The sequence below is a fragment of the Carcharodon carcharias genome, assembly GCF_017639515.1.
Source record: "Carcharodon carcharias isolate sCarCar2 chromosome 29 unlocalized genomic scaffold, sCarCar2.pri SUPER_29_unloc_2, whole genome shotgun sequence".
In the NCBI taxonomy this organism is placed as follows: Eukaryota; Metazoa; Chordata; class Chondrichthyes; order Lamniformes; family Lamnidae; genus Carcharodon; species Carcharodon carcharias.
This window is the reverse complement of record NW_024470665.1, coordinates 311,585-331,951: the sequence shown is the minus strand read 5'-3', so window position 1 is coordinate 331,951 and position 20,367 is coordinate 311,585. Positions and strand designations below refer to the sequence as shown.

At 57.8% G+C, this 20,367-nt stretch overlaps 1 protein-coding gene across 1 annotated transcript in view; it reads left to right on the top strand.

Moving 5' to 3' along the window:
• LOC121274021 (rho GTPase-activating protein 32-like) overlaps nucleotides 1-20,367 on the top strand; it is a 67,072-nt gene that overhangs the window by 19,680 nt on the left and 27,025 nt on the right. The window contains exons 2-5 of the mRNA XM_041181152.1: nucleotides 9,362-9,448; nucleotides 12,906-13,043; nucleotides 13,615-13,707; nucleotides 19,185-19,307. Of these exons, the coding sequence (XP_041037086.1) occupies nucleotides 9,362-9,448; nucleotides 12,906-13,043; nucleotides 13,615-13,707; nucleotides 19,185-19,307 (441 nt within the window). The remainder of the gene's footprint in view (nucleotides 1-9,361; nucleotides 9,449-12,905; nucleotides 13,044-13,614; nucleotides 13,708-19,184; nucleotides 19,308-20,367) is intronic.

Here is a 20,367-nt window from a genome sequence, read left to right as displayed (position 1 = left end):
GTGTGTGAGGGTGTGGGAGGGTGGGTGAGGGTTTGTGAGTGTGTGTGAGGGTGTGTGAGGATGTGAGAGTGTAGGGCAGAGTGTGTGAGGGTGTGTGAGGGTCTGTGAGATTGTGTGGGGGAGGGTGTCTGAGGGTGTGTGAGGGTTTTTGAGGGTGGGGGAGGGTCTGTGAGGGTCTGTGAGGGTGTGTGAGTGTGTGTGAGGGTGGGGGAGGGTGTGTGAGGGTCTGTGAGTGTGTGAGGGTGGGGGAGGGTGTGTGAGGGTCTGTGAGGGTGTGTGAGGGTGGGGGAGGGTGTGTGAGGGTGGGGGAGGGTGTGTGAGGGTGGGGGAGGGTCTGTGAGGGTGTGTGAGTGTGTGTGAGGGTGGGGGAGGGTGCGTGAGGGTCTGTGAGAGTGTGTGAGGGTCTGTGAGGGTGGGTGAATGTGTGTGATATTGTGTGAGGGTGTGTGAGGGTGTGTGAGGTTGGGGGAGGGTGTGTGAGGGTCTGTGAGAGTGTGTGAGGGTCTGTGAGGGTCTGTGAGGGTGGGTGAGTATGTGTGATGGTGTATGAGGGAGTGGGAGGGTTGTTGAGGGTCTGTGAGTGCGTGTGAGGGTGTGTGAGGGTCTGTGAGGGTCTGTGAGGGTGGGTGAGTGTGTGTGAGGGTGTGTGAGGGTGTGTGAGGATGTGTGAGTGTAGGGGAGGGTGGGTGAGGGTGTGTGAGGGTCTGTGAGAGTGTGTGGGGGAGGGTATCTGAGGGTTTTTGAGGGTGGGGGAGGGTCTGTGAGGGTGTGTGAGTGTATGTGAGCGTGGGGGAGGGTATGTGAGGGTGTGTGAGGGTGGGGGAGGGTGTGTGAGGGTGTGTGAGGGTGGGGGAGGGTGTGTGAGGGTGGGGGAGGGTGTGTGAGGGTGGGGGAGGGTGTGTGAGGGTAGGGGAGGGTGTGTGAGGGTGGGGGAGGGTGTGTGAGGGTAGGGGAGGGTAGGGGAGAGTGTGTGAGGGTGGGGGAGGGTGTGTGAGGGTGGGGGAGGGTGTGTGAGGGTGTGTGAGTGTGTGTGAGGGTGTGTGAGCGTGGGGGAGGGTGTGTGAGAGTGTGTGAGGGTCTGTGAGGGTGGGTGAGGGTGTGTGAGGATGTGTGAGAGTGTGTGAGGGTCTGTGAGGGTGGGTGAGGGTGTGTGAGGATGTGTGAGTGTAGGGGAGGGTGTGTGAGGGTCTGTGAGGGTCTGTGAGGGTGTGTGAGTGTGTGTGAGCGTGGGGGAGGGAGTGTGAGGGTGTGTGAGAGTGTGTGAGGGTCTGTGAGGTGGGGTAGGGTCTGTGAGGGTGTGTGAGGTTGAGGAGGGTGTGTGAGGGTGTGTGAGGTTGGGGAGGGTGTGTGAGTGTGTGTGAGGGTGTGTGAGGGCGTGTGAGGGTCTGTGAGGGTGTGTGAGGGTGTGTGAGGGTCTGTGAGGGTGTGGGAGGGTCTGTGAGGGTGAGTGAGGGTGTGGGAGGGTCTGTGAGGGTGTGTGAGGGGGGTGGGTGTGTGAGGGTGTGTGAGGCTGTGAAGGTCTGTGAGAGTGTGTGAGGGTGAGGGAGGGTCTGTGAGGGTGTGTGAGGGTGAGTGAGGGTGTGTGAGGTGTGGGAGAGTCTGTGAGGGTGTGTGAGAGTGGGTGAGGGTCTGTGAGTGTGTGTGAGGGTGTGTGAGGGTGTGGGAGGGTCTGTGAGGGTGGGTGAGGGTGTGTGAGGATGTGTGAGTGTAGGGGAGGGTGTGTGAGGGTCTGTGAGGGTCAGCGTTGGCGAGCGTGTGTGAGCGTCGTGGAGGGTGTGTGAGGGTCTGTGAGAGTGTGTGAGGGTGTGTGAGGGTCTGTGAGGGTGTGTGAGGGTGTGGGAGGGTCTGTGAGGGTGGGTGAGGGTGTGTGAGGATGTGTGAGTGTAGGGGAGGGTGTGTGAGGGTCTGTGAGGGTCTGTGAGAGTGTGTGGGGGAGGATGTCTGAGGGTGTGTGAGTGTGTGTGAGGGTGGGGGAGGGTCTGTGAGGGTGTGTGAGTGTGTGTGAGGGTGGGGGAGGGTGTGTGAGGGTGAGGGAGGGTGTGTGAGGGTGTGTGAGTGTGTGTGAGGGTGTGTGAACGTGGGGGAGGGAGTGTGAGGGTGTGTGAGGGCGTGTGAGGGTGTGTGAGCGTGGGGGACGGAGTGTGAGGGTGTGTGAGAGTGTGTGAGGGTGGGGGAGGGTGCGTGAGGGTCTGTGAGAGTGTGTGAGGGTCTGTGAGGGTGGGTGAATGTGTGTGATATTGTGTGAGGGTGTGTGAGGGTGTGTGAGGTTGGGGGAGGGTCTGTGAGGGTCTGTGAGGGTGTGTGAGTGTGTGTGAGGGTGGGGGAGGGTGTGTGAGGGTCTGTGAGTGTGTGTGAGGGTGGGGGAGGGTGTGTGAGGGTGTGTGAGGGTGTGTGAGGGCGTGTGAGGGTGTGTGAGCGTGGGGGACGGAGTGTGAGGGTGTGTGAGAGTGTGTGAGGGTGGGGGAGGGTGCGTGAGGGTCTGTGAGAGTATGTGAGGGTCTGTGAGGGTGGGTGAATGTGTGTGATATTGTGTGAGGGTGTGTGAGGGTGTGTGAGGTTGGGGGAGGGTCTGTGAGGGTCTGTGAGGGTGTGTGAGTGTGTGTGAGGGTGGGGGAGGGTGTGTGAGGGTCTGTGAGTGTGTGTGAGGGTGGGGGAGGGTGTGTGAGGGTCTGTGAGGGTGTGTGAGGGTGGGGGAGGGTGTGTGAGGGCGTGTGAGGGTGGGGGAGGGTGTGTGAGGGTGGGGGAGGGTCTGTGAGGGTGTGTGAGTGTGTGTGAGGGTGGGGGAGGGTGCGTGAGGGTCTGTGAGAGTGTGTGAGGGTCTGTGAGGGTGGGTGAATGTGTGTGATATTGTGTGAGGGTGTGTGAGGTTGGGGGAGGGTGTGTGAGGGTCTGTGAGAGTGTGTGAGGGTGTGTGAGGGTCTGTGAGGGTGGGTGAGTATGTGTGATGGTGTATGAGGGAGTGGGAGGGTTGGTGAGGGTCTGTGAGTGCGTGTGAGGGTGTGTGAGGGTCTGTGAGGGTCTGTGAGGGTGGGTGAGTGTGTGTGAGGGTGTGTGAGGGTGTGTGAGGATGTGTGAGTGTAGGGGAGGGTGGGTGAGGGTGTGTGAGGGTCTGTGAGAGTGTGTGGGGGAGGGTATCTGAGGGTGTGTGAGGGTGTTTGAGGGTGGGGGAGGGTCTGTGAGGGTCTGTGAGGGTGTGTGAGTGTATGTGAGCGTGGGGGAGGGTATGTGAGGGTGTGTGAGGTTGGGGGAGGGTGTGTGAGGGTGTGTGAGGGTGGGGGAGGGTGTGTGAGGGTGGGGGAGGGTCTGTGAGGGTGTGTGAGTGTGTGTAAGGGTCTGTGAGAGTGTGTGGGGGAGGGTGTGTGAGGGTGTGTGAGGGTCAGCGTTGGCGAGCGTGTGTGAGCGTCGTGGAGGATGTGTGAGGGTCTGTGAGGGTGGGTGAAGGTGTGTGATGGTGTGTGAGGGTGTGTGAGGGTCTGTGAGGGTGGGTGAGGGTGTGTGAGGATGTGTGAGTGTAGGGGAGGGTGTGTGAGGGTCTGTGAGGGTGTGTGAGTGTGTGTGAGGGTGTGTGAGCGTGGGGGAGGGTGTGTGAGAGTGTGTGAGGGTCTGTGAGGGTGGGTGAGGGTGTGTGAGGATGTGTGAGAGTGTGTGAGGGTCTGTGAGGGTGGGTGAGGGTGTGTGAGGATGTGTGAGTGTAGGGGAGGGTGTGTGAGGGTCTGTGAGGGTCTGTGAGGGTGTGTGAGTGTGTGTGAGCGTGGGGGTGGGAGTGTGAGGGTGTGTGAGAGTGTGTGAGGGTCTGTGAGGGTGGGGTAGGGTCTGTGAGGGTGTGTGAGGTTGGGGAGGGTGTGTGAGGGTCTGTGAGGGTGTGTGAGGTTGGGGAGGGTGTGTGAGTGTGTGTGAGGGTGTGTGAGGGCGTGTGAGGGTCTGTGAGGGAGTGTGAGGGCGTGTGAGGGTCTGTGAGGGTGTGGGAGGGTCTGTGAGGGTGAGTGAGGGTGTGGGAGGGTCTGTGAGGGTGTGTGAGGGGGGTGGGTGTGTGAGGGTGTGTGAGGCTGTGAGGGTCTGTGAGGGTGTGTGAGGGTGAGGGAGGGTCTGTGAGGGTGTGTGAGGGTGAGTGAGGGTGTGTGAGGTGTGGGAGGGTCTGTGAGGGTGTGTGAGAGTGGGTGAGGGTCTGTGAGTGTGTGTGAGGGTGTGTGAGGGTGTGGGAGGGTCTGTGAGGGTGGGTGAGGGTGTGTGAGGATGTGTGAGTGTAGGGGAGGGTGTGTGAGGGTCTGTGAGGGTCAGCGTTGGCGAGCGTGTGTGAGCGTCGTGGAGGGTGTGTGAGGGTCTGTGAGAGTGTGTGAGGGTGTGTGAGGGTCTGTGAGGGTGTGTGAGGGTGTGGGAGGGTCTGTGAGGGTGGGTGAGGGTGTGTGAGGATGTGTGAGTGTAGGGGAGGGTGTGTGAGGGTCTGTGAGGCTCTGTGAGAGTGTGTGGGGGAGGATGTCTGAGGGTGTGTGAGTGTGTGTGAGGGTGGGGGAGGGTCTGTGAGGGTGTGTGAGTGTGTGTGAGGGTGGGGGAGGGTGTGTGAGGGTGTGTGAGGGTGAGGGAGGGTGTGTGAGGGTGTGTGAGTGTGTGTGAGGGTGTGTGAACGTGGGGGAGGGAGTGTGAGGGTGTGTGAGGGCGTGTGAGGGTGTGTGAGCGTGGGGGACGGAGTGTGAGGGTGTGTGAGAGTGTGTGAGGGTCTGTGAGGGTGGGGGAGGGTGTGTGAGGGTGGGGGAGGGTGTGTGAGGGTGGGTGAGGGCATGTGAGGGTGTGTGAGCGTGGGGGAGGGAGTGTGAGGGTGTGTGAGAGTGTGTGAGGGTCTGTGAGGGTGGGGGAGGGTGTGTGAGGGTGGAGGAGGGTCTGGGAGGGTGTGTGAGGGTGTGTGAGGGCGTGTGAGGGTCTGTGAGGGTGAGTGAGGGTGTGTGAGGGTGTGGGAGGGTCTGTGAGGGTGTGTGAGGGGGGTGGGTGTGTGAGGGTGTGTGAGGGTATGAGGGTCTGTGAGGGTGTGGGAGGGTCTGTGAGGGTGTCTGAGGGTGAGTGAGGGTGTGTGAGGTGTGGGAGGGTTGTGAGGGTCTGTGAGGGTGTGTGAGGGTGAGTTAGGGTGTGTGAGGGTGTGGGAGGGTCTGTGTGCGTCTGTGAGGATCTGTGAGGGTGTGTGAGGGTGTGTGAGGGTGAGTGAGGGTGTGTGAGGGCGTGTGAGGGTCTGTGAGGGTGAGTGAGGGTGTGTGAGGGTGTGGGAGGGTCTGTGAGGGTGTGTGAGGGGGGTGGGTGTGTGAGGGTGTGTGAGGGTATGAGGGTCTGTGAGGGAGTGTGAGGGTGTGTGAGGGTGAGTGAGGGTGTGTGACGGTCTGTGAGGGTGTGTGAGGGTCTGTGAGGGTGTGTGAGCGTGGGGGAGTGAGTGTGAGGGTGTGTGAGCGTGGGGGAGGGAGTGTGAGGGTGAGTGAGGGTGTGTGAGGGTCTGTGAGGGTGTGTGAGGGTGAGGGAGGGTGTGTGAGGATGTGTGAGGGTGTGTGAGGGTGAGTGAGGGTGTGTGAGGGTGAGGGAGGGTGTGTGAGGGTGTGTGAGGGTCTGTGAGAGTGTGTGAGGGTGTGTGAGGGTCTGTGAGTGTGTGTGAGGGTGTGTGAGGGTGTGGGAGGGTCTGTGAGCGTGGGGGAGGGTGTGTGAGGGTGTGTGAGGGTGTGTGAGGGTGAGGGAGGGTGTGTGAGGGTGAGTGAGGGTGTGTGAGCATGGGGGAGGGTGTGTGAGGGTCTGTGAGGGTGTGTGAGGGTGTGTGAGGGTCTGTGAGGGTTTGTGAGGGTGAGTGAGGGTGAGTGAGGGTGTGTGAGGGTGTGTGAGGGTGAGTGAGGGTGTGTGAGGGTGTGTGAGGGTGGGGGAGGGTGTGTGAGGATGTATGAGGGTGAGTGAGGCTGTGTGAGGGTGAGTGAGGGTGTGTGAGGGTGAGTGAGGGTGTGTGAGGGTGTGTGAGAGTGAGTGAGGGTGAGTGAGGGTGTGTGAGGGTGTGTGAGGGTGAGGGAGGGTCTGTGAGGGTGTGTGAGGGTGTGGGAGGGTGTGTGAGGGTAAGTGAGGGTGTGTGAGGGTGTGTGAGGGTGAGTGAGGGTGTGTGAGGGTGAGTGAGGGTGTGTGAGGGTGTGTGAGGGTGTGTGAGGGTCTGTGAGGGTGTGTGAGGGTGAGGGAGGGTGAGTGAGGGTGTGTGAGGGTGAGTGAGGGTGAGTGAGGGTGTGTGAGGGTGTGTGAGGGTGAGGGAGGGTCTGTGAGGGTGTGTGAGGGTCTGTGAGGGTGTGTGAGCGTGGGGGAGGGAGTGTGAGGGTCTGTGAGGGTGTGTGAGGGTGTGTGAGGGTGAGTGAGGGTGAGTGAAGGTGTGTGAGGGTGGGGGAGGGTGTGTGAGGGTGTGTGAGGGTGAGTGAGGGTGTGTGAGGGTGTGTGAGGGTGAGTGATGGTGTGTGAGGGTCTGTGAGGGTGTGTGAGGGTGAGGGAGGGTGTGTGAGGGTGTGTGAGGGTGAGTGAGGGTGTGTGAGGGTGTGTGAGGGTGAGGGAGGGTGTGTGAGGGTGTGTGAGGGTGAGTGAGGGTGTGTGAGGGTGTGTGAGGGTGAGGGAGGGTGTGTGAGGGTGAGTGAGGGTGTGTGAGGGTGAGGGAGGGTGTGTGAGGGTGAGGGAGGATGTGTGAGGGTGTGTGAGGGTGTGTGAGGGTGTGTGAGGGTGTGTGAGGGTGAGTGAGGGTGTGTGAGGGTCTGTGAGGGTGTGTGAGGGTGAGGGAGGGTGTGTGAGGGTGTGTGAGGGTGAGTGAGGGTGTGTGAGGGTGTGTGAGGGTGTGTGAGGGTGAGGGAGGGTGTGTGAGGGTGTGTGAGGGTGAGTGAGGGTGTGTGAGGGTGTGTGAGGGTGAGGGAGGGTGTGTGAGGGTGAGTGAGGGTGTGTGAGGGTGAGGGAGGGTGTGTGAGGGTGAGGGAGGATGTGTGAGGGTGAGGGAGGGTGTGTGAGGGTCTGTGAGGGTGTGTGAGGGTGAGTGAGGGTGTGTGAGGGTCTGTGAGGGTGTGTGAGGGTGAGGGAGGGTGTGTGAGGGTGAGGGAGGATGTGTGAGGGTGTGTGAGGGTCTGTGAGTGTGAGTGAGGGTGTGTGAGGGTGAGGGAGGATGTGTGAGGGTGTGTGAGGGTGTGTGAGGGTGTGTGAGGGTGAGTGAGGGTGTGTGAGGGTCTGTGAGGGTGTGGGAGGGTGAGTGAGGGTGTGTGAGGGTGTGTGAGGGTGAGTGAGGGTGTGTGAGGGTGTGTGAGAGTGAGTGAGGGTGAGTGAGGGTGTGTGAGGGTGTGTGAGGGTGAGGGAGGGTCTGTGAGGGTGTGTGAGGGTGTGGGAGGGTGTGTGAGGGTGTGTGAGGGTGAGTGAGGGTGTGTGAGGGTGTGTGAGGGTGTGTGAGGGTGAGTGAGGGTGTGTGAGGGTGAGTGAGGGTGAGTGAGGGTGTGTGAGGGTGTGTGAGGGTGTGTGAGGGTCTGTGAGGGTGTGTGAGGGTGAGGGAGGGTGAGTGAGGGTGTGTGAGGGTGAGTGAGGGTGAGTGAGGGTGTGTAAGGGTGTGTGAGGGTGTGTGAGCGTGAGGGAGGGTCTGTGAGGGTGTGTGAGGGTCTGTGAGGGTGTGTGAGCGTGGGTGAGGGAGTGTGAGGGTCTGTGAGGGCGTGTGAGGGTGTGTGAGGGTGAGTGAGGGTGAGTGAGGGTGTGTGAGGGTGGGGGAGGGTGTGTGAGGGTGAGTGAGGGTGTGTGAGGGTGTGTGAGGGTGAGTGATGGTGTGTGAGGGTCTGTGAGGGTGTGTGAGGGTGAGGGAGGGTGTGTGAGGGTGAGTGAGGGTGTGTGAGGGTGTGTGAGGGTGTGTGAGGGTGAGGGAGGGTGTGTGAGGGTGTGTGAGGGTGAGTGAGGGTGTGTGAGGGTGTGTGAGGGTGAGGGAGGGTGTGTGAGGGTGAGTGAGGGTGAGGGAGGGTGTGTGAGGTTGAGGGAGGATGTGTGAGGGTGTGTGAGGGTCTGTGAGGGTGTGTGAGGGTGAGTGAGGGTGTGTGAGGGTCTGTGAGGGTGTGTGAGGGTGAGGGAGGGTGTGTGAGGGTGAGGGTGTGTGAGGGTGTGTGAGGGTCTGTGAGGGTGAGTGAGGGTGTATGAGGGTGAGGGAGGATGTGTGAGGGTGTGTGAGGGTGTGTGAGGGTCTGTGAGGGTGTGTGAGGGTGAGTGAGGGTGTGTGAGGGTCTGTGAGGGTGTGTGAGGGTGAGGGAGGGTGTGTGAGGGTGTGTGAGGGTGAGGGAGGGTGTGTGAGGGTGTGGGAGGGTGTGTGAGGGTCTGTGAGGGTCTGTGAGGGTGGGGGAGGGTGGGGGAGGGTGTGTGAGGGTGTGTGAGAGTGAGGATGTGTGAGGGTGAGGGAGGGTGTGTGAGGGTGTGTGAGGGTGAGGGAGGGTGTGTGAGGGTGTGTGAGGGTGTGTGAGGGTGAGGGAGGGTGTGTGAGGGTGTGTGAGGGTGAGGGAGGGTGTGTGAGGGTGTGGGAGGGTGTGTGAGGGTCTGTGAGGGTCTGTGAGGGTGGGGGAGGGTGGGGGAGGGTGTGTGAGGGTGTGTGAGAGTGAGGATGTGTGAGGGTGAGGGAGGGTGTGTGAGGGTGAGGGAGGGTGAGTGAGGGTGTGTGAGGGTGTGTGAGGGTCTGTGAGGGTGAGGGAGGGTGTGTGAGGGTGTGTGAGGGTGAGGGAGGGTGAATGAGGGTGTGTGAGGGTGTGTGAGGGTGAGGGAGGGTGTGTGAGGATGTATGAGGGTGTGTGAGGGTGTGTGAGGGTGAGGGAGGGTGAGTGAGGGTGTGTGAGGGTGTGTGAGGGTCTGTGAGGGTGAGGGACGGTGTGTGAGGTTGAGGGAGGGTGTGTGAGGGTGAGGGAGGGTGAGTGAGGGTGTGTGAGGGTGTGTGAGGGTGTGTGAGGGTGAGGGAGGGTGAGGGAGGGTGTGTGAGGGTGTGTGAGGGTGTGTGAGGGTGAGGGAGGGTGAGTGAGGGTGTGTGAGGGTGAGGGAGGGTGTGTGAGGATGTGTGAGGGTGTGTGAGGGTGAGGGAGGGTGTGTGAGGGTGTGTGAGGGTGAGGGAGGGTGAGGGAGGGTGAGTGAGGGTGTATGAGGGTGAGGGAGGGTGTGTGAGGGTGAGGGAGGGTGTGTGAGGGTGTGTGAGGGTGAGGGAGGGTGTGTGAGGGTGAGGGAGGGTGAGGGAGGGTGAGTGAGGGTGTATGAGGGTGAGGGAGGGTGTGTGAGGGTGTGTGAGGGTGAGGGAGGGTGTGTGAGGGGGGTGGTGGGAGTCTCAGGTCCTGCTGTCTGGATCTAACCCTCTCTCTCTCTCTCTCTCTCGCACCCACAGTTGGCTTTGGCCTCACTCCCAGCAGATACGAATTGGAATGGGCTGAGTGTGAAAGAACCTGTGTTCCTCGTTCAGGTTCTCTGTCAGGTACTGAGGACAACTCACCAAGCAAACAGGACAGGAGGGAGGGAGAGGGGAGTGACAGGGAGGGGAGGGAGGGAGAGAGGAGTGACAGGGAGGGGAGGGAGGGAGAGAGGAGTGATGGAGGGGAGGGAGGGAGAGAGGAGTGACAGGGAGGGGAGGGAGGGAGAAAGGAGTGACAGGGAGGGAGGGAGAGAGGAGTGACGGAGGGGAGGAAGGGAGAGAGGAGTGACGGAGGGGAGGAAGGGAGAGAGGAGTGACGGAGGGGAGGGAGGGAGAGAGGAGTGACAGAGAGAGGGAGGGAGAGAGGAGTGACGTAGGGGAGGGAGGGAGAGAGGAGTGACAGAGAGAGGGAGGGAGAGAGGAGTGACAGGGAGGGGAGGGAGGGAGAGAGGAGTGATGGAGGGGAGGGAGGGAGAGAGGAGTGACAGGGAGGGGAGGGAGGGAGAGAGGAGTGATGGAGGGGAGGGAGGGAGGGAGAGAGGAGTGACGGAGGGGAGGAAGGGAGAGAGGAGTGACGGAGGGGAGGAAGGGAGAGAGGAGTGACGGAGGGGAGGGAGGGAGAGAGGAGTGACAGAGGGGAACGAGGGAGAGAGGAGTGACGGAGGGGAGGGAGGGAGAGAGGAGTGACAGAGAGAGGGAGGGAGAGAGGAGTGACGTAGGGGAGGGAGAGAGAGAGAGGAGTGACGGAGGGGAGGGAGTGAGAGAGGAGTGACGGGGGTAGGGAGGGAGAGAGGAGTGACGGAGGGGAGGGAGTGAGAGAGGAGTGATGGAGGGGAGGGAGGGAGAGAGGAGTGACGGAGGGGAGGGAGAGAGAGAGGAGTGACGGAGGGGAGGGAGTGAGAGAGGAGGGGTGAATGGAGTGACGGAGAGGGAAAGGGTGAAGGGACTGAGAATGGAGTGGGTGACGGGAGTGATGGGGAGGGAGGGGCGTGAGGAGGAGGGCGGAGATGGAGGTGGGTGAAGGAGGCACTGGGAGGGTGAGAGGAAGAGGAAGGGACGGGAGGTTGGAGGGCTGTAAGAGTGGAGGGTCTGTGAGGGTGTGTGAGGGTGGGGGAGGGTAGGGGAGAGTGTGTGAGGTGGGGGAGGGTGTGTGTGAGGTGGGGGAGGGAGTGTGTGAGGTGGGGGAGGGTGTGTGAGGTGGGGGAGGGTGTGTGAGGGTGGGGGAGGGTGTGTGAGGGTGGGGAGGGTGTGTGAGGGTGGGGGAGGGTAGAGGAGGGTGTGTGAGGGTGGGGGAGGGTGTGTGAGGGTAGGGGAGGGTGTGTGAGGGTGGGGGAGGGTGGGGGAGGGTAGGGGAGGGTCTGTGAGGGTGTGTGAGGGTGGGGGAGGGTGTGTGAGGGTAGGGGAGGGTGTGTGAGGGTGGGGGAGGGTGTGTGAGGGTAGGGGAGGGTGTGTGAGGGTAGGGGAGGGTGTGTGAGTGTGGGGGAGGGTGTGTGAGGGTGGGGGAGGGTGTGTGAGGGTAGGGGAGGGTGTGTGAGGGTGGGGGAGGGTGTGTGAGGGTAGGGGAGGGTGTGTGAGGGTGGGGGAGGGTAGGGGAGGGTGTGTGAGGGTGGGGGAGGGTGTGTGAGGGTGGGGGAGGGTGTGTGAGGGTGGGGGAGGGTGTGTGAGGGGAGGGTGTGTGAGGGTGGGGGAGGGTGTGTGAGGGGAGGGTGTGTGAGGGTGGGGGAGGCTGTGTGAGGGTGGGGGAGGGTGTGTGAGGGTGGGGGAGGGTGTGTGAGGGGAGGGTGTGTGAGGGTGGGGGAGGGTGTGTGAGGGTGGGGGAGGCTGTGTGAGGGTGGGGGAGGGTGTGTGAGGGTGGGGGAGGGTGTGTGAGGGTGGGGGAGGCTGTGTGAGGGTGGGGGAGGGTGTGTGAGGGTGGGGGAGGCTGTGTGAGGGTGGGGGAGGGTGTGTGAGGGTGGGGGAGGGTGGGGGAGGGTGTGTGAGGGTGGGGGAGGGTGGGGGAGGGTGTAAGAGGGTGGGATGTTGGGGCAGGGGGAGTAGGCGGGGGGTGGGGGGGGGGGCTGGACTGTCTCACACCCTCCATCATTTTTCTGTATCAACCCCCTCCTCCTCTTGCCCCCCTCGCAACACCCTACGCCCCTCTCTTACTCTGTCACCTCTCCACGCAACCCTCCCCTCCTCACTCACTCTACTCTTCCTCACTCACTCCCCTGCACCTCACTCACTCCCCTCCACCTCACTCTCCCCTCCACCTCGCTCACTCCCCTCCACCTCGCTCACTCCCCTTCACCTCACTCACTCCCCTCTTCCTCACTCACTCACCTATCCCTCACTCTCTCACCTCCACCTCACTCACTCCCCTCCACCTCACTCACTCCCCTCTTCCTCACTCACTCCCCTCCACCTCACTGTCTCCCCTCCACCTCACTCACTCCCCTGCACCTCACTCTCTCACCTACACCTCACTCTCCCCCTCCACCTCACTCACTCCCCTCCACCTCACACTCTCCCCTGCTCCTCACTCACTCCCCTCCACCTCACTCACTCCCCTACACCTCACTCACTCCCCTCCACCTCACTCACTCCCCTCCACCTCACTCACTCCCCTCCACCTCACTCTCTCCCCTCCACCTCACTCCCTTCCACCTCACTGTCTCCCCTCCACCTCACTCTCCCCCCTCCACCTCACTCTCTCCCCTCCACCTCACTCCCTTCAACCTCACTGTCTCCCCTCCACCTCACTCTCCCCCATCCACCTCACTCTCTCCCCTGCTCCTCACTCTCTCCCCTCCACCTCACTCTCCCCCTCCACCTCACTCTCTCCCCAACACCTCACTCACTCACCTATTCCTCACTCTCTCACCTCCACCTCACTCACTCCCCTCCACCTCACTCACTCCCCTCCACCTCACTCTCTCCCGTCCACCTCACTCACTTCCCTGCACCTCACTCTCTCCCCTGCACCTCACTCTCTCACCTACACCTCACTCTCCCCCTCCACCTCACTCACTCCCATCCACCTCACTCTCTCCCCTCCACCTCACTCACTCGCCTCCACCTCACTCTCTCCCCTCCACCTCACTCACTCCCCTCCACCTCACTCACTCCCCTCCACCTCACTCACTCCCCTCCACCTCACTCTCTCCCCTCCACCTCACTCTCTCCCCTCCACCTCACTCACTCCCCTCCACCTCACTCTCCCCCCTCCACCTCACTCACTCCCCTCCACCTCACTCACTCCCCTATCCACTCCCTGCCCCTCCAATTCTCTCCGTCCCAAATCTCTTGCCTCCTCCTCTCTCTCTCTGACCCTCACTCCCTCCACCCTCACTCACTCCCTACTCCCCCTCTCTCTCTCCCTCTCCCCCTCACTCTCTCTCTCCTCCGTCACACCCACTCCCTCCTCCCCCTCTCTATCTCCTCCCCTCACTCTCTCCCTCTTCCCTTCACTCTCTCTCTCCTCGTATCTCCACTCCCCCCTCTTGTTACCCTCCCACCTCGCTCCCTCCTCTTCCTCCCACAGGGTAAGGGGTGGCTGGTGAGACGGAGCTATGAGGATTTTCAGATCTTGGACTCACATCTTCACCAGTGTATCTACGATCGGAAATTCTCCCAGCTTCCAGAACTTCCGACATTCCAAACACTTGACAATAATACAGAGGTACATGTGTGTGGGACCCGTACCCCAGTGAGCGTCAGTGTATGTGCGACACGTACCCCAGTGAGCGTCAGTGTGTGTGCGACACGTACCCCAGTGAGAGTCAGTGTGTGTGGGTCCTGTACCCCAATGAGAGTCAGTGTGTGTGGGACACGTACCCCAGTGAGAGTCAGTGTTTGTGGGACCCGTACCCCAGTGAGAGTCAGTGTGTGTGGGACCCGTACCCCAGTGAGAGTCAGTGTGTGTGGGACCCGTACCCCAATGAGAGTCAGTGTGTGTGGGACCCGTACCCCAGTGAGTGTCCCTGTGTGTGGGTCCTGTACCCCAATGAGAGTCAGTGTGTGTGGGACCCGTACCCCAGTGAGAGTCAGTGTGTGTGGGATCCGTACCCCAGTGAGAGTCAGTGTGTGTGGGACCCGTACCCCAGTGAGAGTCAGTGTGTGTGGGACCCGTACCCCAGTGAGAGTCAGTGTGTGTGGGACGTGTACCCCAGTGAGAGTCAGTGTGTGTGGAGTGTGTGTGGAATATTAAATTGATGAGCTGATCGATGCTGTTTCTTCCTCCCTCACCCCAGCTCATGCACGATTTATTAGCGGAATATCTGTCGAGACTCACCATCGTTGCTGATAACAAAATCAACTGTGGTCCTGTCCTGACGTGGATGGAGGTTAGTGTCTGGGAGAGGAATCAATATTCCATTGGCCCTGCAACTTTCAGCATTGAACTTCTAGGCCTTGGATGAACCACTTAGAGGTGTGACTCTTCCCACTATCAGAGGGTCAGTACTGAGGGAGCGCTGCACTGTCGGAGGGTCAGTACTGAGGGAGCGCTGCACTGTCGGAGGGTCAGTACTGAGGGAGCGCTGCACTGTCGGAGGGTCAGTACTGAGGGAGCGCTGCACTGTCGGAGGGTCAGTACTGAGGGAGTGCCGCACTGTCGGAGGGTCAGTGCTGAGGGAGTGCTGCACTGTCGGAGGGTCAGTACTGAGGGAGTGCTGCACTGTCAGAGAGTCAGTACTGAGGGAATGCTGCACTGTCAGAGGGTCAGTACTGAGGGAGTGCTGCTCTGTCAGAGGGTCAGTACTGAGGGAGTGCTGCACTGTCAGAGCGTCAGTACTGAGGGAGTGCTGCACTGTCGGAGGGTCAGCACTGAGGGAGTGCTGCACTGTCAGAGGGTCAGTACTGAGGGAGTGCTGCACTGTCGGAGGGTCAGTGCTGAGGGAGTGCCGCACTGTCAGAGGGTCAGTACTGAGGGAGTGCTGCACTGTCGGAGGGTCAGTACTGAGGGAGTGCCGCACTGTCAGAGGGTCAGTACTGAGGGAGTGCCGCACGGTCGGAAGGTCAGTACTGAGGGAGTGCTGCACTGTCGGAGGGTCAGTACTGAGGGAGTGCTGCACTGTCGGAAGGTCAGTACTGAGATCCCCTCTGTCTCCCTGTTTGTCTGTTTCACTCTCTGTCTCTCTCTCTCTCTCTTTCTCCCTCTTTGTCTTTCTGTTTTGATGTTTCTCTGTCTCTCACTCTCTCTATGTCTCTGTCTCTGTCTCTCTCTCTGCTTCCCTGACACTTACTGTCTGCAGCACAATGTGACCACCAAACAGATTTCCCTTCACCCGCCCGTCAGCATTCCGTAGGGATCGTTCCCTCCGGGACACCCTGGTCCACTCCTCCATCACCCCCTACACCTCAACCCCCTCCCACGGCACCTTCCCATGCAACCGCAGAAGGTGCAACAGCTGCCCCTTCACTTCCTCTCTCCTCACCGTCCAAGGGCCCAAACACTCCTTTCAAGTGAAGCAACATTTCACTTGCACTTCCCTCAACTTAGTCTACTGCATTCGCTGCTCCCAATGTGGTTTCCTCTACATTGGAGAGACCAAATGCAGACTGGGTGGCCGCTTTGCGGAACACCTTCGGTCTGTCCGCAAGCAAGACCCAGACCTCCCTGTCGCTTGCCATTTTAACACTCCGCCCTGCTCTCTTGCCCACATGTCCGACCTTGACCTGCTGCGTTGTTCCAGTGAAGCCCAATGCAAACTGGAGGAACAACACCTCATCTTCCAACCAGGCACTTTACAGCCTTCCGGGCTGAATATTGAGTTCGACAACTTCAGACCAACAAAGCAAGGGAATACTCAATTAATGGAAAGTTATTGGGAGAGGTTGAGGAAGTGAGAGGTCTTGGAGCGCATGCCCACAGGTCTCTGAAAGTGGCAGCACAGGTGGATAAGGTGGTAAAGAAAGCGTGTGGGATGCTTTCCTTTATTGGGTGAGGTATTGATACCAAAAGCAGGGGTGTGATGATGGAACTATGTGAAACCCTGGTTAGGCCACAGCTGGAATTTTGTGTACAGTCCTGGTCACCACATTACAGGAAGGACATCAATGCTCTGGAGACAGTGCAGAGGGGATCTACAAGAATTTCACTGAATCACGGAATTTTAACAGCACAGAACCAGGCCATTCAGCCCATCATGTCTGCACCAGCTCTCCAAATGAGCATTATGACCTAGCGCCATTGCCCTGCCTTTTCCCTGTACCCCTGCACGTTGTTTCTATACAAATAATCATCCACTGCCCTCTCGAATGCCTCGATGGAACCTGCCTCCACCACACTTCCAGGCCGTGTATTCCAGACCCCAACCACTCGCTGTGTGAAAAAGTTTCTCACCTCGCATTTGCTCCTTTAGCAAATCACTTTAAACCTGTGCTCTCTCGTTCTTGATCCTTTTCCGATCGGGAACAGCTTCTCCCTATCTACTCTGTCCAGCCCCCCTCATGATTTTGAACATCTCTATCAAGTCTCCTCTCAGCCTTCTTCTCTCCAAGGAGAACAGTCCCAACCTCTCCAATCTATCCTCATAGCTGAAGTTTCTCATCCCTGGGACCATTCTTGTAAACCTCTTCTGCGCTCTCTCCAATGTGTTCACATCCTTCCTATAATGTGGCACCCAGAACTGTACACAATACTCCAGCTGAGGTCTAATGAGTGTCTTATATAAATTCAGCATAACCTCCCTGCTCTTGTGCTCTGTGCCCCTATTAATAAAGCCCAGTATACTATATACTTTATTAACTGCTCTCTCTACCTGTCCTGCCACCTTCAATGATCTATGCACATGTACATCCAGGTTTTTCTGCTCCTGCACCCCCTTCAAAATTTCACCCCTTATTTTGTATTGTCCGTCCATGTTCTTCCTGCCAAAATGCATCAGCTCACACTTCCCCACATTGAACTCCATCAGCCACCTATCTGCCCTCTCCACCAACTTGTCTGTGTCCTATTGAAGTTCCACACTGTCCTCCTCACAGTTCACAACTCTCCCAAACTTCACATCATCCACAAACTTTGAAATTGTCCCCTGCACGCCCAGGGCCAGATCATTCATATATATCAGGAACAGCAAGGGTCCCAATACTGACCCCTGGGGAACTCCACTACAAAACTCCCTCCAGCCCGAACAATCCCCGTCGACCATTACTCTCTGCTTCCTATTTTGTATCCACATCGCTAGTGCCCCTTTTATTCAGTGTTGCCAGAGCTTGAAAACTGCAGCTATGAGGAGAGATTGGAGAGGCTGGGGTTGTTTCCCTCAGAACAGAGGGAGGCTGAGGGGGGACCTAATTGAGGTGTACAAAATTATTGGATAGGGTGATGGGCTGAATGGCCTCTTTCTACACAGAAACTTTTCTATGGTTCTAACTCTCTCTTCCATCTTTACCCCTTTTTTAATCCAACTTAAAAAAATTAAATTAATTTTTATTGTTTATTTTTATTTATTTATTTATTTAAAATTTCAGTCCCCCCTCCCCCCACAGCGCTATCTGTCAATTGTTTCCATGTTGTGCTTTTACAGACGCTGACCCTTGTTCTGCTCTTCCCTTTACACCGCTATCAGCACCTCCTTTAGTCTTTAACACTCCCATTAACACTCCCTCTGTCTTGTGTCCATGACATCTTTGTCAGCCTCTCCTGAGCTCCCACCTATCCCTGACCTTCTATCCTGCTCCACCCTCCGTTAAACAGTATAAAATCCATCACATTTCTACTTCTCTTTAGCTCTGAATGCAGAGTCGAAATGTTAACTGTTTCTCTCTCCTGAGGCGCTGCCAGACCTGCTGAATTTTTCCAGCATTTTTCATTTTGTTTCAGATTTCCAGCATCTGCAGCATTTTGCTTTCATCACACTCACTCTGTCCCTCTCTCTCTCTGTCTCTCCCCCTCTCTGTCTCACTCCTTGTCTCTCTCTCTGTCTCTCCCCCGTCTGTCTCTCTCTGTGTCTTTCTCTCTCTCTCTCTCTGTCTCTCCCCCTCTCTGTCTCGCTCCCTGTCTCTCTCTCTGTCTCTTCCCCGTCTGTCTCTCTCTGTGTCTTTCTCTTTCTCTCTGTCTCTCTCCCTCTCTGTCTCTCTCTCTCCCACCCTGTGTCTCTCTCCCTGTCTCTCTCTCTTTCTGTCTCTCTCTCTCTGTCTCTTCCCCGTCTGTCTCTCTCTGTGTCTTTCTCTCTCTCTCTTTCTGTCTCTCTCTCTCTCCCACCGTGTCTCTCTCCCTCTCTCTCTCTCTTTCTGTCTCTCTCTCTCTGTCTCTCCCCCTCTTTGTCTCTCTCCCTGTCTCTCTCTCTCTCTCTCTGTCTCTCCCCCTGTCTGTCTCTCTCCCTGTGTTTCTCTCTCTCTCTCTCTGTCTCTCCCCCTGTCTCTCTCCCTGTCTCTCTCTCTCTCTCTGTCTCTCCCCCTCTCTGTCTTGCTCCCTGTCTCTCTCTCTCTCTCTGTCTCTCCCCCTGTCTGTCTCTCTCTGTGTCTTTCTCTCTCTCTCTGTGTCTCTCTCTCTCCCACCCTGTGTCTCTCTCCCTGTCTCTCTCTCTTTCTGTCTCTCTCTCTGTCTCTCCCCCTCTCTTGCTCCCTGTCTCCCTCTCTCTCTCTCTCTCTCTCTCTGTCTCTCCCCCTCTCTGTCTTGCTCCCTGTCTCTCTCTCTGTCTCTTCCCCGTCTGTCTCTCTCTGTGTCTTTCTCTTTCTCTCTGTCTCTCTCCCTCTCTGTCTCTCTCTCTCCCACCCTGTGTCTCTCTCCCTGTCTCTCTCTCTTTCTGTCTCTCTCTCTCTGTCTCTCCCTTGTCTGTTTCTCTCTGTGTCTTTCTCTCTCTCTCTTTCTGTCTCTCTCTCTCTCCCATCGTGTCTCTCTCCCTCTCTCTCTCTCTTTCTGTCTCTCTCTCTCTGTCTCTCCCCCTCTTTGTCTCTCTCCCTGTCTCTCTCTCTCTCTCTCTGTCTCTCCCCCTGTCTGTCTCTCTCCTTGTGTTTCTCTCTCTCTCTGTCTCTCCCCCTCTCTGTCTCTCTCCCTGTCTCTCTCTCTCTCTGTCTCTCCCCCTCTCTGTCTTGCTCCCTGTCTCTCTCTCTCTCTCTCTCTGTCTCTCCCCCTGTCTGTATCTCTCTGTGTCTTTCTCTCTCTCTGTGTCTCTCTCTCTCCCACCCTGTGTCTCTTTCCCTGTCTCTCTCTCTTTCTGTCTCTCTCTCTGTCTCTCCCCCTCTCTTGCTCCGTCTCCCTCTCTCTCTCTCTCTCTCTGTCTCTCCCCCTGTCTGTCTCTCTCCCTGTCTCTCTCTCGGTCTCTCTGTCTCTCCCCCTCTCTGTCTGTATCTCTCCCTGTCTCTCTCTCTGTGTATTTCTCTCTCTCTCTCTGTCTCTCCCCCTCTCTGTCTCTCTCTCTCCCACCCTGTCTCTTTCTCTTTCTGTCTCTCTCTCTCTCTCTGTGTCTCTCACCCTCTCTGTCTGTCTCTCTCATTGTCTCTCCCCCTCTCTGTCTGTCTCTCTCCCTGTCACTCTCTCTCTGTTTCTCTCTCTGTCTCTCCCCTTCTCTGTCTCTCTCTCGCTCTGTCTCTCTCTCTGACTCTCTCTCTGTCTCTCCCCTTCTCTGTCTCTCTCTCTCGCTCTGTCTCTCTCTCTGTCTCTCTCTTGCTCTGTCTCTCTCTCTGTCTCTCTCTCTGTCTCTCCCCTTCTCTGTCTCTCTCTCTCGTTCTGTCTCTCTCCCTGTCTCTCTCTCCCTCTCTGACTTTCTCTATATGTGTCTCTCTCTCTTTCTCCCTCCGTCTCTCTCCCTTTCTCCTGTCTACATTCAGTAGCTGTCTGAGAACTGCACTGACCATTTTCCCTTGTTGTTAACAGATTGATAACAAAGGAAATCGCCTGCTGGTAAATGATGAAGCTTTTATTAATGTTCCTGCTATTGCTGCTGCCCAAGTCATCAAACGTTACACTGCTCAGGCCAGAGATGAACTCTCCTTCGAGGTAAACAAAAGATTTCACACAGCAGTGGGGAGAACAAGAGGATCCCAGCAGGAGACACTGCCTGGAGGGAGGGTGGGTGTGTGTGTGTGTTGTGAAAGTGGGAGTGTATGTGTGAGAATCTGTGTGCATGTGTGTGTGTGACAGTGGGAGTGTGTGTGTGTGACAATGGGAGTGTGTGTGTGTGACAGAGGGAGTGTGTGTGTGTGTGACAGTGGGAGTGTGTGTGTGTGACAGTGGGAGTGTGTGTGTGTGACAGAGGGAGTGTGTGTGTGTGACAGTGGGAGTGTGTGTGTGTGTGACAGTGGGAGTGTGTGTGTGTGACAGTGGGAGTGTGTGTGTGTGTGACAGTGGGAGTGTGTGCGTGAGAATGTGTGTGTAACAGTGGGAGAATGTGTATGAGAATCTATGTGTGTGTGTGAGACAGTGTGTGTGTGTGTGTGAGAATCTGTGTGTGTGTGTGTGTGTGTGTGTGTGTGAGAATCTGTGTGTGTGTGTGAAACAGTGGGAGAGTGTGTGTGAGACAGTGGGAGAGTGTGTGTGAGACAGTGGGAGACTGTGTGTGTGTGAGAATCTGTGTGTGTGTGTGTGTGAGAATGTGTGTGTGTGTATGTGTGTGTGTGTGAGAATCTGTGTGTGTGTGTGTGAGAATCTGTGTGTGTGTGTGTGTGAGAGAATCTGTGTGTGTGTGTGTGTGTGTGAGAATCTGTGTGTGTGTGTGAGAATGTGTTTGTGTGTGTGTGCGTGTGAGAAACTGTGTGTGAGAAGCTGTGTGTGTGTGTGTGAGAATCTGTGTGTGTGTGTGAATCTGTGTATATGTGTGAGAATCTGAGTGTGTGTGTGAGAATCTGTATGTGTGTGTGAGAATCTGTGTGAGAAACTGTGTGTGAGAATCTGTGTGTGTGCGTGTGAGAATCTGTGCGTGTGAGAATCTGTGTGTGTGAGAATCTGTGTGTGAGAATCTGTGTGTGAAAATCTGTGTGTGTGTGAAAATCTGTGTGTGTGTGAAAATCTGTGTGTGTGTGTGTGTGTGAAAATCTGTGTGTCTGTGAGAATATGTATG